Here is a 22,180-nt window from a genome sequence, read left to right as displayed (position 1 = left end):
AGTTCTAAACTGCCTCTGGAAGCAACGTCAGCACAAGAACTGTTCGTTGGGAGCTTCATGAAATGGGATTCCTTGGCTGAGCAGTCACACACAAGGCTAAGATCACCATGCGCAATGCCAAGCGTCATCTGGAGTGGTGTAAAGCTTGCCGCAATTGGACTCTGGAGCAGTGGAAATGTGTTCTCTGGTGTGGTGACTCACGCTTCACCATCTGGCAATCCGATGGACAAATCTTGGTTTGGCGGATCCCAGTCGAAAGCTACCTGCCCCAATGCATAGTGCCAACTGTGAAGTTTGGTTAAGGAGGAATAATGGGGCTGTTTTTCGTGGTTCAGGCTAGGCTCCTTAGTTCCAGTGAAGGGAAATCTTAGCGCTACAGCATACAATGACATTCTAGACCATTCTGTGGTTCCAAGTTTGTGGCAACAGTTTGGGAAGACCCTTTCCTGTTTCAGCATGACAATGCCCCCATGCAGAAAATGGATGTCCATACAGAAATGTTTTTTTGAGATAGGTGTGGAAGAACTTGATTGGCCTGCACAGAGCCCTGACCTCAATCCCATCTAACATCTTTGGGATAAATTGGAACGCCGATTGTGAGCCAGGCCTAACCGCCCAACATCAGTGCCCGACCTCACTTATGCTCTTGTGGCTGAATGGAAGCAAGTCCCCGCAGCAATGTTCCAACATCTAGTGGAAAGACTTCCCAGAAGAGTGGAGGCTGTTATTGCAGCAAAGGGGGGGACCAACTCCGTATTAAATGCCCATGATTTTGGAATTATATGTTCGATGAGCAGGTGTCCACATGTTTTTGGTCATGTGGTGTATTTAGTTAGCTATTTAGCAGTCTTATGGCATGGGGATCGAAGCTGCTCAGGAGCCTGTTTGTGTCGGGATTGATGTGCCGGTACCACTTGCCATGCGGAAGCAGAGAGAACAGTCTATGGCTTGGGTGGTTGGAGTTTTTAACTTTTTCAGGCATTCCTTTTACACCGCCTGATATAGAGGTCCTGGATGGCAGTACAGCTGTAGACGTTTTTTAAGATTTGAGGGCCAATGTCAAACCTTTTCAACCTCCTAAGTGGGTGTAGACACCGGGGAACTTGAAGCTCTTGACCCGCTCAACTACAGCCCCATCGATGCCAGGTCTCTGACCTCTTCCCTATAGGCTGCCTCATCGTCGTCGGTGATCAGTCCTACCACTGTTGTGTCGTCAGAGACCACGCAGTCCTGGTTGAACAAGGAGTACAGGAGGGGATGAATTGCACACCCCCGAGGGGCCCATGTGTTGATGGTCAGTGTGGCTGATGATGCGAGTGCTAAGGGGCGATAGTCATTTAGGCAGATTACCTTGGTATTCTTGGCACGAGGACTATGGTGGTCTGCTTGAAACAAATTGGTATTACAGACCAGGTGAGTGAAGACACTTGCCAGCTAGTCAGCGCATGCTCTGAGTACGTGTCCTGGTATTCTGTCTGACCCCGTGGACCTTGCGAATGTTAACCTGTTTAAAGGTCTTACTCACATCGGCTCTGGAAAGCGAGATCACACTGTTCTGATCAGCTGGGGCTCTCATGCATGGTTCAGTGTTGCGTGCCTCGAAGCTGTTCTCATGTCCAGATGCTGTTTTTGGTCATAGGAAATTATGGCGGAGACATTATGTTAAAAAAAAGGGGGGAAAAAGCAGAATTGCTCAGGAGCCCGTAAAACTGCTACAATTCACTGCAGCGCCATCTTTGTCAACAACATTGTCCTGATCATTTTAGTTTTACTCACTGTGTCCTGTCTACTTCCCTGACCACATGACCAATTCCCCAATCGTGGAATAACGTTGCCTGCCATGGACGCTGTCGGCTGCTGAGTCATTCTCTCACCTGGTGTTCCAAATGGCACCCTGTTCCCTATATAGTACTGTACTTTTCACCAGGGCCTACAGGGTAGTGTGCACTATGTAGGGAATATGGTGCCATTTTGGACAACCATTCTCCTTCTGGAATGGTACACAGGCTGGTTCCAATAAAAAGAAGTCACTCACCACTGTCATCAGCAGCAACTTATTTACAATAGGGCCGAGCAGAATAGCAGACTCTGGGCTATAACGCTGCTGCTCTTTGAGTTTTGTCTAGGCCAAGTACAGACAACCAGCTTACTTTGGACAGAGATGGAAGAGGGGGTGTGTGTGTTTTGGGGGAGGGGAAAGGGGGTCACTGTGACCTGTTTTTAGAATAATAGACCTCCCAGGAAACAAGCTTATTTTGTCTTGTGATTCTTGTTGTTTTGTCATCCTCTGCTTTTGTGGGAGGCCAATATATTTTTCCAGGTCAGACAAAACTGTTTGCTGTGTATGTGTAGCGCTTGTCTGGCTACATGTAGAAGACCTAAAAAGTACCTTGAAAATAAATAGATTACATAATATAAACTGGGTGATTCGATTTGGCTGAAAGCCGTGGTATGTTAGACCGTATACCATGGGTATTACAAAACATTTATTTTTACTAATCTAATTATATAAATAGATTCCATAATATGCACCACACATTTTTATATTCACACACATACCACAAACATGGTGCGTGGTGGGTGTCAGTATGTGGGTGTTAATATTTCTGTGGCGCTTGAAAGACTCCTCAGAAGGCCACATGCAGTATTATTAGGCCATTGTTGTACGGAGGCAGGGAAGGAAGGTTCACCATTAGGAACGTGCACAGTCACACACTCTCCTCCCAACTCTGACCATGAGGAAATAGCACAAGATAATAATAAACTTAAAATCATCTGGAATCACACATAATCATTCAATTGTATTCATGTCTCCCACCCCCATTAAATAAAGCTAATTTAAACTGAACAGAAATGCCCCTCTGCAGGAGATCAAGCTGGCCTACAAGATGGCCAAGCGCTTCTACTCCGACCCTCCGCTGTGGGCCAAGTGTCTGTTCAGCCACTGCTACAGTCTGTGGTTCATCTGTCTGCCCGTGGGGGTGAGGCTGGTCCAGTCAAAGAGCTGGGCCATGCAGCAGGCCTACAACGTCCTGCTCAAGATGAGGACGTCTGAGGTGGAGGTCCTGGATGAGGTGAAGGGAGGGGAGTTGCGGTAGGGTTGGGTTGTGGGGTTTTGGTTGTGGGGATGGTGTGGGGATTGGTATGTAAGGGGGTGTGTTTGTCAATGTTAACGTGTGTGTGTGTGTGTGTGTGTGTGTGTGTGTGTGTGTGTGTGTGCGCGCGAGTGCCATCATTTCCACTACAGGGGTAACGACTACAGTGGAAGTCTACTGTAGCTATTAGGTTGTTATTATTAGCCACCATCTCTCCCTCTGTAGGTGTGTTACCGTGTAGTGATGCAGCTGTGTGGTTTGTACGGTCAGCCGGTCATGGCCGTCCGTGTTCTGGTGGAGATGAAGAAGGCAGGGGTGCACCCTAACGCAATCACCTATGGCTACTACAACAAGGTGGGTTACTTTAACCAGCCCATACACTTACAGGTAACTGCCAAAATAAAGGGAAAGCCAACAAAGTGTCTTAATCGGGCCAGAACGGCTTCAATGCGCCTTGTTACAGATTCTACAAGTGTCTGGAACTTTATTGGAGAGATGCGACATCATTCTTCCACGAGAAATTCCATAATTTGGTGTTTTGTTGGTGGTAGAAAACGCTGTCGCCGCTCCAGAATCTCCTTTAAGTGTTCAATTGGGTTGAGATCTGGTGACAGAGACATGTACAGTGCCTTGCGAAAGTATTCGGCCCCCTTGAACTTTGCGACCTTTTGCCACATTTCAGGCTTCAAACATAAAGATATAAAACTGTATTTTTTTGTGAAGAATCAACAACAAGTGGGACACAATCATGAAGTGGAACGACATTTATTGGATATTTCAAACTTTTTTAACAAATCAAAAACTGAAAAATTGGGCGTGCAAAATTATTCAGCCCCCTTAAGTTAATACTTTGTAGCGCCACCTTTTGCTGCGATTACAGCTGTAAGTCGCTTGGGGTATGTCTCTATCAGTTTTGCACATCGAGAGTGACATTTTTTCCCATTCCTCCTTGCCAAACAGCTCAAGCTCAGTGAGGTTGGATGGAGAGCATTTGTGAACAGCAGTTTTCAGTTCTTTCCACAGATTCTCGATTGGATTCAGGTCTGGACTTTGACTTGGCCATTCTAACACCTGGATATGTTAATTTTTGAACCATTCCATTGTAGATTTTGCTTTATGTTTTGGATCATTGTCTTGTTGGAAGAAAAATCTCTGTCCCAGTCTCAGGTCTTTTGCAGACTCCATCAGGTTTTCTTCCAGAATGGTCCTGTATTTGGCTCCATCCATCTTCCCATCAATTTTAACCATCTTCCCTGTCCCTGCTGAAGAAAAGCAGGCCCAAACCATGATGCTGCCACCACCATGTTTGACAGTGGGGATGGTGTGTTCAGGGTGATGAGCTGTGTTGCTTTTACGGCAAACATAACGTTTTGCATTGTTGCCAAAAAGTTCAATTTTGGTTTCATCTGACCAGAGCACCTTCTTCCACATGTTTGTTGTGTCTCCCAGGTGGCTTGTGGCAAACTTTAAACAACACTTTTTATGGATATCTTTAAGAAATGGCTTTCTTCTTGCCACTCTTCCATAAAGGCCAGATTTGTGCAATACACGACTGATTGTTGTCCTATGGACAGAGTCTCCCACCTCAGCTGTAGATCTCTGCAGTTCATCCAGAGTGATCATGGGCCTCTTGGCTGCATCTCTGATCAGTCTTCTCCTTGTATGAGCTGAAAGTTTAGAGGGACGGCCAGGTCTTGGTAGATTTGCAGTGGGCTGATACTCCTTCCATTTCAATATTATTGCTTGCACAGTGCTCCTTGGGATGTTTAAAGCTTGGGAAATCTTTTTGTATCCAAATCCGGCTTTAAACTTCTTCACAATAGTATCTCGGACCTGCCTGGTGTGTTCCTTGTTCTTCATGATGCTCTCTGCGCTTTTAACGGACCTCTGAGACTATCACAGTGCAGGTGCATTTATACGGAGACTTGATTACACACAGGTGGATTGTATTTATCATCATTAGTCATTTAGGTCAACATTGGATCATTCAGAGATCCTCACTGAACTTCTGGAGAGTTTGCTGCACTGAAAGTAAAGGGGCTGAATAATTTTGCATGCCCAATTTTTCAGTTTTTGATTTGTTAAAAAAGTTTGAAATATCCAATAAATGTCGTTCCACTTCATGATTGTGTCCCACTTGTTGATTCTTCACAAAAAAATACAGTTTTATATCTTTATGTTTGAAGCCTGAAATGTGGCAAAAGGTCGCAAAGTTCAAGGGGGCCGAATACTTTCGCAAGGCACTGTATGTATACACTACTGTTAAAAAGTTTGGTCACTTAGAAATGTCCTTGTTTTTGAAAGAAAAGCATATTTTTTGTCCAATAAAATAACATCAAATTGATCAGAAATACAGTGTAGACATTGTTATTGTTGTAAATGACTATTGTAGCTGGAAATGGCAGATTTTTTAAATGGAATATCTACATCGTCGTACAGAGGCCCATTATCAGCAACCATCAACTTTTGTTATATATATATATTGCCAACATAATGGGCAACTGGGTATTTGTATACTTGGCCCTAAGCATAATGGGATGTTAATTACTTAGGAACCATACCTGTCTGGAGGCACCTGCTTTCAATATACTTTGTATGCCTCATTTACTCACGTGTTTCCTTTATTTTGGCAGTTACATGTACATACAGTCCAATTAGCTCCCTGCCCCATCTCCTTTGACCCTTCAGTGTTTGGTGTGGATAGGGTTGAAGGGATAGATTTGGGCAATTTCCCGAGAGTGATGAATTCATGGACACCATTTTTGTGTATGAAGGAAGTTTGCAGTAGTTTTGTGAGATAATACTAACTAGCGTTAGCGCAATGACTGGAAGTCTACAGGAAACATTGGCATGCTACCTTCATACTGGACACAGAGACATAAAAATGGTATCTGCTAGTTCATCAGGCTCTGAGGAAGTAGATAAAGGGCTTCATTACCAAAATATCGAACTATCCCTTTAAGATGTTTAGTGGTGGAGATTCCACCATATTGCTTATACCTTATATATCTGCAAACATTTAAGATTAGGGCACTTTAAACTAGCTCATACAAATACCGAAATTCAAAGCAGGTCCATGTTAACTTGCAATCTGCTCTTTCCTCCAGGCTGTTCTGGAAGGCCCCTGGCCAAGTTGGAACCGCAGCGGTCTCTTCATGTGGGCCAAGGTTCGCAACGTGGTGCGCACTGTGGCCCAATTTAAACAGGCACTCCACCGGATGCCCGCCACAAAAGGACCCACCATCATCACGACAGGTGAGGTGTCAGAACACTACAGGGACAGAGCATGGGAGAGTGTCCTTCACTTAGGTTGGAGTAGAATCACAACAGGTTTTGCACCAAATTCATATTTCTTTCTAAATGTTTTAAATCCATTTTAACGATGCAATGTAATGAATCATTGCTTGATTGTAGGACAGTAAAGTCGATTCACAATAATACAGTATTATACTGTACAGGTTGTATTGCTTTGTTTCATTGTATAACTACTACATGGTAAAGGGCAGTAGCTCCCTTTTACCTTACTCACCTAAAACTCTGATCTGGGACACAGGAAGTGATGTAGGCTTGTTCTCTGTCTGTAGTGGTGTCGGTGAGCAGCGACCTGCTGAGCCACGGGAGTGCAGACCACTCCAGTGAGGTGAACGGAGAGGATCACACGCTGTTTGCACGCAGCCTCATCATAGGAGACGCCACAGACAACCACTGCAGCACAGGTAGGCTGCAGCACAGGTAGGCTGCAGCACAGGTAGGCTGCAGCACAGGTAGGCTGCAGCACAGGTAGGCTGCAGCACAGGTAGGCTGCAGCACAGGTAGGCTGCAGCACAGGTAGGCTGCAGCACAGGTAGGCTGCAGCACAGGTAGGCTGCAGCACAGGTAGGCTGCAGCCTGGAAACACTGGACCAGGCCACTCACACAACTTTGCCCAGCCCCTCGCTGCTAGCCCCTAACCCCTAGGTACTAGCCTATAGCTCCGAGCCCCAACTCCTTAGATATGCACAGATCTGAAGGGACTGGGTAGATGACAACAGTATGTTTGTGTCCCACAGGAGGTCAGTCTGACCAGGGCTACGGCTCTAAAGATGAGCTGCATCAGGTGCAAGTGGATTTGGCTCCATCAGCAGCCCCTCTTGTCGATGTGGATCACCGCAGCAAGCCCAAAGCACAGCACAATGGTAACCAAATCAGGCATTTCCAAAATATATACGCCAGTCTAATCTAGAAGAATGCATCTGCAGGTTGAGCATGCATTTTTATTCAGGATTTTCTATCAGCAAAAATTAATAAAATAAAAATGTTCACTTGATGTGGGATAATGTCTCTTCAGGTGGGGACATAGCTGGCTCGGTGGACAGTTCTGTGGTCGTAGCGGAGCCCACCAGCCCTGTTGAAGCCATCCCACATGTCCCCAGCATCGTCAAGCTGTCCACAGGAGGGAGCTTCGATACTGCCATGAAGAGAGGAGAAACTGGTAAGTGACCGGAGCAGACCCAAACTTATAAACCTAATCTCAATCTGAGGTTGACACATTTGATATTAAGGGTAACGTCTGCAATATCACTGAACTCTGGGGGGGTGGTTTATTTGAGTAAACTTCCGGACAGAAAAAGGTCCCCAGAATTGAAGGCATGCTTCTGTGTTCCTCTCTACCACCAGCCCCAGGGAAGCTGTTCTCTCTGCGCAGCCAGAGCGAGAATGTCTCTCTGCCGGAGGAGGGTGAGTCTACAGCCCCGGGTGGCTCTGGGGAGGCGGGGCCTGCAGTTCAGGGGCAGGGCCAGCGCCAGAAGGCCTTCTCGGAGCGCAGCTGCAGCTTCAGCGTTGAGAGTCGTGCCGGCATGCTGATGGAGAAAAATGGTGTGGACCACATCGCGAGACGCATGGGTGCCGATGCCCGAATCCTCGCCGATGCCCTTTCTGGGTGTGGCACCACCCAACCACCTACAAATCCACCATCCAAGGCCCTTTTTAAGGAGTTGGAGTCAGAGGAGGGGCGTTGTCCGATGCTGGGGAAACTGTCAGAGGAGGAGGGTCCTGTAATGGACCCAACCCCATTGGAGGAGGGGCTAGGGAAAGAGGAGGAGAGAATGGACGGGGAGGATGAGATGGGACTGAAGTTGGAAGAGGAAGGAGATTCAGGGGGGAGGGGTGATAGCTCTCTGCCAACCCTGGAGATGAAGGAGGTGGATGTGGGGGCTGATCCCCTCTCCCTGCTGGTCTCAGAGCACGAAGAGTTGGCCTCCGTAACCAGCCAGGAGCTGCCGCACTCCCTGCCCGCCGTGGTGTCCCGAAACCTGGCAGACGAGATTGAGATGTACATGAGCCTGCGAAGCCCACTGGGCCCCAAGTCCTCCAGTATGGAGTTCCAGCAGGGGGGGCAGGGAGGGGACTCTTCCCCGGACACTGCCCCAGTTAAGCAAGCTCTAGAACGGAGGTCCAGCCTCCCTGTGCCCCCTGTCAAACACCCAGGGGGTTCAAGCGGGGACTCGACGCCCAAACGCAGCCCTGCTGCTGTCACGCGCTCCAAGACCTTCGCCGTTATGGCCACCAGGAGCCGCGGTGTTGTGGCCAGCCCGAGGTCGTCACTGACTGCGCTGGTGAGGTCATCGCAAAATGGCTCGCTGGGCTCGGTCATCAACTCCATCTCAGGCATGAAGATGGACACCCTGCTCTCTGGTCCCAAGATGGACGTGTTGAAGTCAGGCATGAAGCAGGCAGGGAACCTGGCCAGCAAAGTGTGGGGGGCTGTGGCCTCAGCCTATTCCTACTCCGATGACGAGGTGAGCGGGGATGGACTGCAGAACATACATACATAGATTAACTAAGAAATAACCGTAAAATGGTAATTAATTGCACAAAAATAACCTGCAACAGCCGGATGATATAGATACCACACGGTCAAACACCATTATATACAGAAAAATGATGTACGACTTTCATTATTCAAGCAGAGCTTCTCATTTCAGTTTCACCTCGCAAATCATATTGCAGAATGCATTCAATGTTGTACATGGGAATAATATGAAGATTCACAATCGTTTGGAAGTTTGAATTTTTTCTAATTTCCCCCCTCTCCCCAGGATGAGCTGGCCCCGGGCTACAGGGATAGGGATAGTTTCCCTGCCGGGCTGGATGAGTCCATGCTGTCAGGGGGTGGAGGAGGGGACAGTCCCACCCACAGAGGGCCAACCCAAGGCCTGGTGTCCAACGGACTGACACAGAGCAGCACCAGCCTGGCCAGCAGCAGTAGCAGCAGTGACACAGGGAGAGGACCTCACTCCACACGTAAGACGCACGCACACACACACACACACACACACACACACACACACACACACACACACACACACACAGCTTATATAAATACAAAAGTATGTAGGCATATACTCACATACTCCTATATATGCATGCAGAGACAAACAACGTTACCTGTATACACAGTCGCAACGTTACCCGTATAAACAGTCGCAACGTTACCTCTGCGCGCACAGTAAACACACAAAAAATATGTAGACTTGTGTATGGTTGAAAACTGAGTGTAGAAGTGAGTGACTGTATACTCTGTGTAGTGACTCCAGGACGGCCAGGGAGAGGTCCAGACTCTGATCAAGGCTCCCACCACACCAGCTCCTCAAGTATCTACCAAAACTGTGCCCTAGAGGTGAGAATATCATACTCACAATTACTGGCTACAGTACTCAACATACTGTCTCACCGAGTCAAAGAGTGAGTACAAGTGCTTTAATAACCTGGCAGTACATACATAGGAGCTAGAGAGTCATTTTAGACTGTGACATCTTGCTATCCATAACATGAGTTTGCTGTTATCTAGCCAGGGAGCCTCAAGTAGCCTATGCCAGGTGCATCTGTAATGTTTCTGTGTGTGTGTGTGTGTGTGTGTGTGTGTGCGTTTCCGGGTGTTCCTAGGTGCTGATGTCCAGCTGCTCCCTGTGTCGGTCCTGTGAGTGTCTGGTGTACGACGAGGAGATCATGGCGGGCTGGACGGCAGACGACTCCAACCTCAACACTACCTGTCCTTTCTGCCGCGCCGCCTTTCTGCCTCTGCTCCACGTCGAGTTCCACGACCTGCGCACCAACACAGCGTGGGTGTCTGTGGATTTGTTGATCGTTGAATAGATCCGTTTAATAGTACATTTTTCCGGTTTAAAACCCAGTGATTTCCCTGTGTTTTATATACACAACCGTTCAAAAGTTTGGTGTCACTTAGAAATGTCCTTGTTTTTGAAAGAAAAGCACATATTTTGTCCATTAAAATAACATCAAATTGATCAGAAATTCAGTGTAGACACTGTTAATGTTGTAAATGACTATAAGTTGACTCAGGTTTGCCAAAAAGCATCTGGAAGCACCTGGATGATCATCAAGACTCTTGGAAGAATGTTCTATGGACAGATGAGCCAAAAGTATAACTTTTTGGACCACATGGGTCCCGTTATGCCTGACAAATCAAACACCGCATTCCACACTAAGAACCTTATACCAATGGTCCAGCATGGTGGTGGTGGTGGTGTGATGGTTTGGAGATGCTTTGCTGCCTCAGGACCTGGATGACTTCCATTTACAGAGCAGAATTCACAGTTCTATATCAGAGAATTCTAAAGGAGAATGTCAGGCCATCCATCTGAGCTGAAGCGCAGCTGGGTCATGCAGCAAGAAAATGATTCGAAACACACTATCAAGTCGACATAAAAATGGCTAAAAAGTTGAAGTTTTGGAATGGCCTAGTCAAGGTCCAGACCTAATCCCAATAGAGATGTGGAAGGACTTGAAACGAGTAGTTCATACTTGAAAACCCACAAATGTCGCTGAGTTAAAGCAGTTCTGCGTGGACTAGTCGGCAAAAATTCCTCCACAGCCACGTGAAAGACTGATCAACAACTACAGGAAGTGTTTGGTTGCAGTCATTGCAGCTAAAGGCGGCACAACCAGTTATTGAGTAGAAGGGGGCAATTACTTTTTCACACAGGGCCATTGCATGTTGCATAACTTTGTTTATGAAATTAATTAAATAAGTATAATTGTTGGTTCCCTTTATCTAAAATTAGGTTTTGGTTGAAGATCTGATCGTATTCAGTATAAAAATATTAAAAATAGAGACGACTATAAATGGGGAAAATACTTTTTCACAGTACTGTATATGGCTGGATAGTTGTGTATGCTCTATTCTGTTTCAAAGTGTTGATCTCCCCTACAGGTTCTACCTGAAGCCCAGTGCATCAGGAGACAGTATCCACAGCGCCAGCCACCAGCCCACAACTACAGACTCCACCGTGCTCGGGGTTGGGGGTGCAGCAGACACCCCGCCCCCGGACCTCATCAGCTTCCCAGAATCCTCCTCTGAGGACCCAGGGGAGGCCCCGGCCAGCCAAACCGCCACTCACAAGAGGTCTGTTCACAGAAATGCCTGTCTCATGAATGACTTAGTGACTATACTAACACAGGTAGAACAAGAACCCAGATGTTTCACCAGATGTATAAATCTGGTGAGGAGAGGAAATGCAACTGGGCCTACATTCTGCAGACGTTCCCTAACAGAAATATGCAAATGCATGTTGGAATGCGCCAATAGGGACTCGTTAGCTTGTTCTTGGCTCTGCCCACTGTGCTTAATTTGCTCCCATTGAAAAGAACACAGATGAAGTATCTTGGTTTAGTTCTATATATAAACTCAGCAAAAAAGAAATGTCCCTTTTTCAGGACCCTGTCTTTCAAAGAAAATTCGTAAAAATCCAAATAACTTCACAGATCTTCATTGTAATGGGTTTAAACACTGTTTCCCATGCTTGTTCAATGAACCACAAACAAATAATGAACATGCACCTGTGGAACGGTCGTTAAGACACGAACAGCTTACAGACGGTAGGCAATTAAGGTCACAGTCATGAAAACTTAGGACACTAAAGAGGCCTTTCTACTGACTCTGAAAAACACCAAAAGAAAGATGCCCAGGGTCCCTGATCATATGCGTGAATGTGCCTTAGGCATGCTAAAAGGAGGCATGAGGACTGCAGATGTGGCCAGGGCAATACATTGCAATGTCCGTACAGTGAGACGCCTAAGACAGCGCTACAGGGAGACAGGACGGACAGCTGATCGTCCTCGCAGTGACAGACCACGTTTAACAACACCTAAGCAGGATCATCTGAACATCACACCTGCGGGACAGGTACAGGATGGCAACAACAACTACCCGAGTTACACCAGGAACGCACAATCCCTCCGTCATTGCTCAGACTGTCCGCAATAGGCTGAGAGAGGCTGGACAGAGGGCTTGAAGGCCTATCGCAAGGCAGGTCCTCACTAGACATCACCGGCAATAATGCCCCCTATGGGCACAAACCCACCGTCGCTGGACTAGACAGGACTGGCAAAAAGTGCTCTTCACTGACGAGTCAGGGTTTTGTCTCACCAGGGGTGATGGTCGGATTCGCATTTATCGTCGAAGGAATGAGCGTTACATTAAGGCCTGTACTCTGGAGCGAGATCGATTTGGAGGTGTAGGGTCAGTCATGGTCTGGGGCGGTTTGTCACAGCATCATCGGACTGAGCTTGTTGTCATTGCAGGCAATCAACGCTGTGCGTTACAGGGAAGACATCCTCCTCCCTCATGTGGTACCCTTCCTGCAGACTCATCCTGTCCTGGCCTTCCAGTAATGCCACCACGCACAAAAGGAGCAGTATGGCTGATTTCCTGCAAGACAGGATTGTCAGTGAAGAGCCCGAATCTCAATCCCATTGAGCACGTCTGGGACTTGTTGGATCGAAGGGTTAGGGCCATTCCCCCCCAGAAATGTCCAGGAACTTGCAGGTGCCTTGGTGAAAGAGTGGGGTAACATCTCACTGACAAATCTGGTGCAGTCCATGAGGAGGAGATGCACTGCAGTACTTAAGGCAGCTGGTAGCCACACCAGATACTTACTGGCTTTTGATTTTGCCCCCCCCCCCTTTGTTCAGGGACACGTGATTCCCTTTCTGTTAGTCACATGTCTGTGGAACTTGTTCAGTTTATGTCTGTTGTTGAATCTTATGTTCATACAAATATTTACAATCTATATATTTGTTAAGTTTGCTGAAAATAAATGCAGTTGACAGTAAGAGGACGTTTCTTTTTTTGCTGAGTTTAAATATATATATTGTGTGTGTGTTAAAAAAAAAAAAATTCTCCCCAATATTGTGGTATCCATTTGGTAGTTAGTCTCGTGTCATCGCTGCACCTCCCGTACGGACATGGGAGAGGCGCATCCTCCGAAACACAACCCAGCCAAGCTTCACTGCTTCTTGACAACAACACCCACTTAACCCGGAAGCCAGCCGCACCAGAGTGTCAGAGGAAACACCGTACTCCTGGCAACCGTGTCAGCGTGCACTGCGCCCGGCCCACCACAGGAGTCGCTAATCCCCGATGGAACAAGGACATCCCTGCCGGGCCAAACCCTCCCCTAACCTGGACGACACTGGGCCAATTGTGCACCGCCCGATGGTTCTCCCAGTCACGGCCGGCTACGACAGAGCCTGTACTCGAACCCAGAATCTCTAGTGGGCACAGCTAGCACTACAAGCCAGTGCCTTAGACCACTGCGCCACTCAAGAGGCCAGTTCTAAATATATTTGATACTATTATAAGGGCATCACGTGTATCCTAATGATGCTAACTTCTTCCTCTTTTAAATTGAACTGTCAGAGCCGAAACATCACAAGCTGACGACTTGACTCGCACTTGCTGTAAATGTTTGTTAAAGTTCCTATGTCTCTGTATTTGCCCTCTCCTCTGTGTGTTTGTCAGTTTGGTGCCGGAGCCGGCTCAGTCGGACCCTCTGGGCTTGCTGGAACACCAGGCAGGGAAGCGGGGGACTTCTCTGACGCGCAGTAACAGTGTGGGCGGGCCACTACAGAGCCTGGTCTCTTACCAGAGACAACCCGGACACGGCGTGTCCACCACCAGCCTGCCCTGCAGCCTGACAGAGGTGGTGAGTGTCCTTAGAATGTTTTCATAACGTATCAATAATGTCCTCACAATGTCCCAGTAATGTGCTTGCAATCCTTACCACTTCCAGGACTTGAGTCAATTACATTTCAGTAAAGTCAATTCAGGGTATCAATTGAAATTCATCTTTGAGTCGAAAATGACTTTCTGTTTGTGGACTTTAATTGAAATGTAATTTTCCGGTACTCTAAACCTGCAGCATCTATACTGACCATGCAGTTACAGTGCATTCGGAAAGTATTCAAACCCTTGACTTTTTCCACATTTTGTTGCAGCTTTATTCTGAAAGGGATTACATTTAAAAAAATCCTCATCAATCTACACACAATACCCCAGAATGGCAAAGCAAAACAGGTTTTTAGACATTTTAGCAAATGTTTTAAAAATAAAAAACATTAGTATTCAGACCCTTTGCTATTAGACTCAAAATTGACCTCGGGTGGATCCTGTTTCCATTGATCATCCTTGATGTTTCAACAACTTGATTGGAGTCCACCTGTGGTAAATTGAATTGATTCAACATGATTTGGAAAGGCACACACCTGTCTATATAAAAGGTCCCACAGTTGACAGTGCATGTCAGAACAAAAACCAAGCCATGGGGTCGAAGGAATTGTCCGTAGCACTTCCGAGACAGGATTGTGTCGAGGCACAGATCTGGGGAAGGGTACCAAATCATTTCTACAGCATGGAAGGTCCCCAAGAACCCAGTGGCCTCCATCATTCTTAAATGGAAGAAGTTTAGAACTACCAAGACTCTTCCTAGAGCTAGCTGCCCGGCCAAACTGAACAATCGGTGGAGAAGGGCCTTAGTCAGGGAGGTGACCAACAACCCGATGGTTACTCTGGCAGAGCTCCAGACTTCCTCTGTGGAGATGGGTGAACGTTCCAGAAGGACAACCATCTCTGCAGCACTCCACCAATCAGGCCTTTATGGTAGAGTGGCCAGACGGAAGCCTCTCCTCAGAAAAAGGCAGATGACAGCCCGCTTGGAGTTTGCCAAAAGGCACCTAAATGATTCGGACCATGAGACACAAGATTCTCTGGGCTGATGAAACCAAGATTGAACTCTTTGGCCTAAATGCCAACTGGCATGTCTGGAGGAAACCTTGCACCATCCCTACTGTGAAGCACAGTGGTGGCGGTATCATGCTGTGGGGATGTTTTTCAGCGACCGGGAGACTAGTCAGGATCGAATGGAAAGATGAAAAAGAGCAAAGTACATAGAGATCCTTGATGAAAACCTGCTCCAGAGCGCTCAGGACCTCAGACTGGAGCGCCCATTCACCTTCCGACAAATTATATCTTGTGTGGATGGTCAGAAGGAGTTACGCAACTGCCTAAAGCCGTCTGTATGTGTCTCTCTCAGGATGGCCTGGGACAAAAGCGGCCCGACCCCATGCCAGTGTCTGTGCCCTACCTCAGCCCCCTGGTCCTCCGCAAAGAACTGGAGACCCTACTAGAGAACGAGGGAGACCAGGTAATACACATTTAACAGACCTAAGAATATGTTCAGAAAGATGCAACATTTCAACTAGACAGGACCGCAAAATGGAACCCATAGATTGTTACATGAATTATGACTTATTTATGTGTCAATGATGTCAAGATGCTATTGTATGTGTGTCCCATTGACTTTTTTAAGTCATTTAGCAGATGATCTGGTCAGTTTTCAACCTTGCTTTTGCGGTTTCCATCATCCCAGTGACTTGACATATTTGAACAATAAGCTGTAGTACCCCTTTTGAGCACTGTTTAATTCACAACCAGGTGATCTACACCCATAAATTCCTGAGTCAACACCCCATCATCTTCTGGAACCTGGTGTTTTATTTCTGTCGTCTGGACCTGCCCAGCTACCTGCCTGGCCTCATCCTCACCTCAGAACACTGCAACAATGGAGTACAGGTACATGACCATGCAGAGCACCCGCACACACCCACACACACACACACACACACACACACACACACACACACACACACACACACACACTACTCCTCTCCACATGAGAGTACTGTAACAATAGACTAGTGGTCAATCTCATGCAGATAGGAACATTTCTCTCTCTACTTATGATCACGCCGGAGCACTGTTCAAGTAGGGTAACAGAAGATGACTGTGTTTGTCTGTATTTTTTTATTCACCATGTTTGCAGCTCCCCCAGACCTCCCTGTCCCAGGACAGTAAACAGGTGTATGTGCAGCTGCTGTGGGACAACATCAACCTGCACCAGGAGCCTGGCGATCCCCTCTACCAGAGCTGGAGGACCCTGCGTGAGTACAGAGAGACAGAGAGCGAGAGCTCTTACGTCTGATCAAGCAATCATCCTCAGAACACTGTGCATTCTCTCTCTGGGTCTCTGTCTGCGTGTGTGATGTATTTTTGGCCATATTCATTAATGGACAGGATATCTGCTATTAAAAATATCTATACCCATGACATACATTATTCTAATGTATTGAACAGTGAATGTAATGAGTAATGACTCATCTGTTGTTCCCCAGTGGAGAAGAAGGCCACCCTGGCCCCCACGGACCATCAGGAGACACGGACCTTCCTCAACAGCATCGTCCGCAGCATCCAGACGAACGATGTATACGGCCCCATCAATCTGCTCCTCCGAGAGGTCAAGCGGCACCCAGAGGTCAAACGCCAAAGGTACGTCCTCTGAAGCTTATGGTTTTGGGTGATCCATTTTGTGAGACGAAAGCATTGCATTTGTCAATGTTCTCTGTTGGTGTCTGTCTGTACTGTTTTGATCTATTCATGAATCAATCGATCTGTCTCTTTATCAGGGGTATCTATAGGGAGATCCTCTTCCTGGCGCTTGTGGCATTGGGACGGGAGAACATTGACGTCGGTGAGTGAACTGTTTTCATAACCCAACCACTCTCTTTAAACCAAGACTGGGATTTGGGTAATTCCAATCAACCACTGTTGTTGTGACTGCTATAGTTACCACAGCTACTATGAGCTTTTCTATCCTGAGTTTGATAAGCTATGTATAATAAAAAAAAGAATTCTATTTCCAGGTTTCTATCATGTTCTGATTGGATATTCTTCCCTCCTGTGTTTCCAACAGAGGCCTTTGACCGTGAATACCGCCAGGCCTTTGATGGTCTGAGCACAGAGCAGCTCAAGGCTCTGCACAAGATTGACCGGCCACCCAACAGCAATGTCCAGTGGTGCCTCAAGTGCTTTGGAGCTCCAGTCATCTGACCTTGCCACCGCTGCCCTCTACTGGACGGTCTGAGAAGTGCTCCACCTGTGGCCCTCACTCACGCCGTGGAGAGGAGCAGAGAGGAGACAGAGGGAAAACGGGAAAGAAACTTGATGGGTAGTGGTGGGTCAGGGTGTAAGGGAGAATCTTGGACAGATCATTTTTACACCTCTCCTATCGCCCAAAGATGGTACTTTTTTTTATCCCTATCCGGAAAGGCCCTATTGTTGATGTTTTTTCTCCTGCCTATTGTAGCTCTTCCCGCAGGCCGATTTGTAACTCAAATAGTTATTTATGTGAATATTCTGGAGGGTGCGGTAGAGAGACTTGTTCTTTATGAAATGGTGTGTTTCTTTATCGATGTTGTAGAGCGAGTGAAGTGTGTATCTCACTGCCCAGTCCTGTGTGTGACCTTGTTCCAGCTCTGTCCTACTGTCCTGTAGCCCCACGGTGACCTCTAGAACCACCTTGTAGTAACCTAGGAGGCCATTCACCCATGGACAGAATACTGATCGTCACTGTCATTGATGTGCACTTTTAGAAACGGTAACTTTACCAGTCCATTGGTTGTCTTTTTTGTACATATTTTTCTAAATGGGCGAAATTTGAAAACCGGGGTTGCCTTTTTTTCAAAACGAGGAGGAATATTGGTGCCTTGATAATTTCTCCAGATTCAGTCTTATAAACTAATGTTATTGTCATTGTGGGTGTTTCTCTCGATGCAATTTATTTTTGAGGAGTACTTTTCTCTTGTTTGTGTGTGAATAAGTGTTGGGTAAGGGCGTATTGAGGCTGCCGCAGACAGTCAGTCAAGATCAGTTAGAGAACATTCCAGAACCCTGCACTTGTGTCTTAAAGAAAAGCAAGAACTATATGAGTTTGGATTCTTACAATATTGACATCCCAATAGGAGAGATAGTATACCCAAAAACCTTGAATGTTCCAGACATTTTGTGGCTAGACATCAAACGTAAGCGTGAATTGGAAGGGAACTGAGATGCCAAACCACTAACGTGCAGCTCTTTCCTTCTCCTGCCATCGCTCCATGCCTTAAGCAAGAGACGAGAGCTGTTCTCTCACATGAAAAGAAACCATGGTAAGTTACTGCGGTACCTGTTGACCAGTCAGTCAGTCCAATGTGTTTGTTTGTTTTTAACAATTTCATTTTTAACTGCAACGTACAGTTAAAACGATTATGGTAAAATATGCCAAAATATGCATTCATGTGATAAAAAATCTGCTTGTGTACATGCTTGGGTCACTCCTTAATCATAAACCAGACTATATAGATTAGTACATCTCCCTTGGAAAGCATCATGAAGCATTGTAGTTATGGCAAATACAGTTTTCTTTGGACAAGCTAGCTTTTAAGGTTTACATATTAGTGTGGTCTGCCTTAATTCATGTTGTCACGTCTCTTGTTTTCCATTGATTGTGAATGGAATATCAATTTTGACAAAGAAGAGCGGAAGAGACTACACAGAACGTAAAGGACTCATTAAAACCAACGCGCTATAGTGTATTCAAACAGGAGAGATGTGCCCAGCGCCTATGAATAGAAGTGTTGATCCTAGATCAGCACTCTAAGATGCTTTAAGAGCCTATGAATAGAAGTGTCGATCCTAGATCAGCACTCTTAAGATGCTTTAAGAATGCGGACCCAAATTACATTCCAGAAAGTATCATAACTCCTACAACGGCTCTACACACCGCATTGTAGGACAATGGGTGAATATATAGACGTGTGAATATACTGTTCATTGTCCAGATTGCCCTGCTTAGATTAGTACATGATTTAACCACAATTGTTATCCTCTGTTCCAACATTTTAAAGGTTTAAACATCAAACATTACCACCGATGAACATTTATTTCACCATTTCTTTCCAAATCAGTAAATGGGATGAGGATCTAAAACTTACAGGAAACCTAAAATAAACCTAATTCCAACGATTTGTTATTATGATATGGTAACATATGGACTACAGAACATGTATCAGTCCAATCACACAGTGGTGTGATACGTTTGACTAACTTCTTATATTGAAGTGATCCCACCATATGTGGCATTGTACATTTGAGCTTTTCCTGTTGGCTAAGAGCTTATGATGATATGCTCGCCAGAGGATGTACAGAAAGACCGTTCTATTCAAAATGGTTAAACGGACCCTCTACTGTCCTGTGGAATTGATGTGAATGTCTATACACTATTGTGCCTCAATAAATTAGTTGTGACCTGATTCAAAACGAACCCTGCATCTAGTGATTTATTTGCATTAGTCACTGCATTGGTTTGGAGACTATTACAAACCCACTCTTCAACATGGCATTAAGGGAGTACATCTTGCCACCAAAACACCAACACAGTTCTGGAAAAGTAACTTTAGTTATGAATGAATGATTTTAAAATACTAACAATATGTACAAATAAATGATACAAATACATATACTGAACAAAAATATAAAAACAGCATTCAACAATTTCAAAGATTTTACTGAGTTACAGTTCATAAGGAAATCAGTCAATTTTAATTATTTCATCTGGCCCTAATCTATGGATTTTAGTGTCCTTTCCTTGGCCCCAGCACAAGGTGCACCTGTGTAATGATTATGCTGTTTAATCAGCTTCTTGACATGCCACACCTGTCAGATAGATGGAAACAAATTTGAGTGGGCTGAGATTAGAATAATATTTCATATCTCATGACTGCAAGAAAAACATTTATAGCATGTTTTTTTATAGTTTATCTACGTCTTAATCTCTCCTACTTCCTCTCTCACTACCCTCAAGTTTATTTTCGTGGTCTTACGTATCAGTCATTTGCACTGTAAAGTACGAAAGAACACCAACTGTTTTCGAAGTGCTTACTTTGCAGGTCGGCTAACCTATTATTAACCAATGAACAGATGACGCCTGATGCAGGAAAAACACTTTGGAAAGCTTTTTCTGAACCATTGTCTTGTTCGCTCATACTGATAGTGATCAAACAAAAAAACAGTCTTCTGGAAGGGGAATCACCAACATACTTAAGTGTGGTCTAAAGCAACCTAAATCATCTCTTACTCCAAGGTAAGAATTCATCAGTGTACTTCGTCACAGTGACACACCCAACTACACGAAAGCCACCAAAGTTTGGAATAACCTTTGACCTGTGTGTCAAACCAAATACTGTGTAATCTACTGTTCACCATCCCTCTTCTTCCCTGACCCTTTCCCTGATGTAAACTAATAGAAATATAAGTACAGTACAATTTTTTTAGGGGAAAATGTAAGCTTTTTCAAGCTTTATATCCTACATGCAACCACAAAATGTTTTGTCTAATCCTGACTATTCTTCTATTCCATAAAAGATGAGATCTGTCTTTTCAAAACTTCCTAGAAACTGTAAAGCTAAATATGTTACTAGTATGCTAAAGTTAACAATCTAATAAAATAGATGTATCTAAAAGAGGCTACGCTGCAAAACAGTGCTTTAGCTATTTCAGTCCCTGAGAAACTGTTTATTGGCCCATTGGCACATGCAGTTTGTGTAAGAAGGACATATGTGGAACCCGCTTTATCTCCTGATGCAGACACACATATAGTACCAGTCAAAAGTTTGGACACACCTAATCATTCAAGGGTTTTTATGTTTACTGTTTACATTTAAGAATAACAGAGAAGACATCAAAATTATGAAAAACATATGCAATCATGTAGTAACCAAAGTGTTAAACAAATCCAAATATATTTTCTTTTCTTTAAAGTAGCCACCCTTTGCCTTTATGACAGCTTTGCACAGTCTTGAAGGAGTTCCCACATATGCTGAGCACTTGTTGGCTGCTTTTCCTTCACTCTGCGGTCCAACTCATCCCAACCCATCTCAATTCTGTTGAGGTCAGGTGATTGTCGAGGCCAGGTCAACTGATGCAGCACTCCATCACTCTCCTTCTTGGTCAAATAGCCCTTCCACAGCCTGGTGGTGTGTTTTGGTTCATTTGTCCTGTTGAAAAACAAATGATAGTCCCACTAAGCGCAAACCAGATGGGATGGCTGCAGAATGCTGTGGTAGCCATGCTGGTTTAGTGTGCCTTGAGTTCTAAATAAATCAGTGTCACCAGCAAAGCGCCATCACACCACCTCCTCCATGCTTCACGATCGGAACCACACATGGAGATCATCCATTCACCTACTCTGCGTTTCACAAAGACACGGTGGTTGGAACCAAAAGAAAGGACAGATTTCCACCGGTCCATTGCGCATGTTTCTTGGCCTAAGCAAGTCTCTTCTTCTTCTTGGTGTCCTTTAGTGATTTATTTGCAGCAATTCAACCATGAAGGCCTGATTTCACGCATTCTCCTCTGAACAGTTGATGTCGAGATGTCTTTTAACCCAAAATATAAGCTCCTTTTAGTCCAATGTTTGTTAACAAAGTACTTTTTTAAAATCTAAAATTCACCTTTATTTAACCAGGTAGGCCAGTTGAGAGCAAGTTCTCATTTACAACTGCAACCTGGCCAAGATAAAGCAAAGCAGTGCAACAAAAACAACACAGTTACACATGGGATAAATAAATGTACAAACAATAACACAAAAGAAAAATATATATAGTGTGTGCAAATCTATATACAATGTAAACAAACTATTTAGCCAAAATAAATTACATGTAAACTATAATTTTATCATGCATGCTCTATCATTGCATTCATAGCTCTGTATATGAATTTGAGAGTGGTTACATTTTTCCAGCCCCATCCCTCAGCTGGTTACCAAATCAGGGGCGGGGACTCTGCTTTGTTATTGTTTCAACTACTGATTTACCCCTGTAATGATCAGCTTCTGCCAGGCTGAGTCTAGTGAATTAGCCCTCTCTATTGCCAC

At 45.3% G+C, this 22,180-nt stretch overlaps 1 protein-coding gene across 1 annotated transcript in view; it reads left to right on the top strand.

Annotated features, from left to right (window-relative positions):
* The window catches only part of dennd4c (DENN/MADD domain containing 4C), a 63,815-nt gene extending 44,245 nt beyond the window's left edge, over nucleotides 1-19,570 (top strand). The window contains exons 17-34 of the mRNA XM_042298387.1: nucleotides 2,868-3,074; nucleotides 3,321-3,449; nucleotides 6,203-6,350; nucleotides 6,680-6,811; nucleotides 7,145-7,270; nucleotides 7,423-7,566; nucleotides 7,752-8,872; nucleotides 9,173-9,377; nucleotides 9,662-9,753; nucleotides 10,020-10,195; nucleotides 11,308-11,499; nucleotides 13,897-14,080; nucleotides 15,467-15,577; nucleotides 15,868-16,005; nucleotides 16,256-16,373; nucleotides 16,605-16,758; nucleotides 16,896-16,960; nucleotides 17,183-19,570. Of these exons, the coding sequence (XP_042154321.1) occupies nucleotides 2,868-3,074; nucleotides 3,321-3,449; nucleotides 6,203-6,350; nucleotides 6,680-6,811; nucleotides 7,145-7,270; nucleotides 7,423-7,566; nucleotides 7,752-8,872; nucleotides 9,173-9,377; nucleotides 9,662-9,753; nucleotides 10,020-10,195; nucleotides 11,308-11,499; nucleotides 13,897-14,080; nucleotides 15,467-15,577; nucleotides 15,868-16,005; nucleotides 16,256-16,373; nucleotides 16,605-16,758; nucleotides 16,896-16,960; nucleotides 17,183-17,319 (3,579 nt within the window). The 3' untranslated portion in view covers nucleotides 17,320-19,570. The remainder of the gene's footprint in view (nucleotides 1-2,867; nucleotides 3,075-3,320; nucleotides 3,450-6,202; nucleotides 6,351-6,679; nucleotides 6,812-7,144; nucleotides 7,271-7,422; nucleotides 7,567-7,751; nucleotides 8,873-9,172; nucleotides 9,378-9,661; nucleotides 9,754-10,019; nucleotides 10,196-11,307; nucleotides 11,500-13,896; nucleotides 14,081-15,466; nucleotides 15,578-15,867; nucleotides 16,006-16,255; nucleotides 16,374-16,604; nucleotides 16,759-16,895; nucleotides 16,961-17,182) is intronic.
* Nucleotides 19,571-22,180: the final 2,610 nt, after the last annotated feature.

Source organism: Oncorhynchus tshawytscha, linkage group LG15 (genome assembly GCF_018296145.1).
Source record: "Oncorhynchus tshawytscha isolate Ot180627B linkage group LG15, Otsh_v2.0, whole genome shotgun sequence".
NCBI lineage: Eukaryota > Metazoa > Chordata > Actinopteri > Salmoniformes > Salmonidae > Oncorhynchus > Oncorhynchus tshawytscha.
This window is presented reverse-complemented; position numbering and strand designations above follow the sequence as displayed.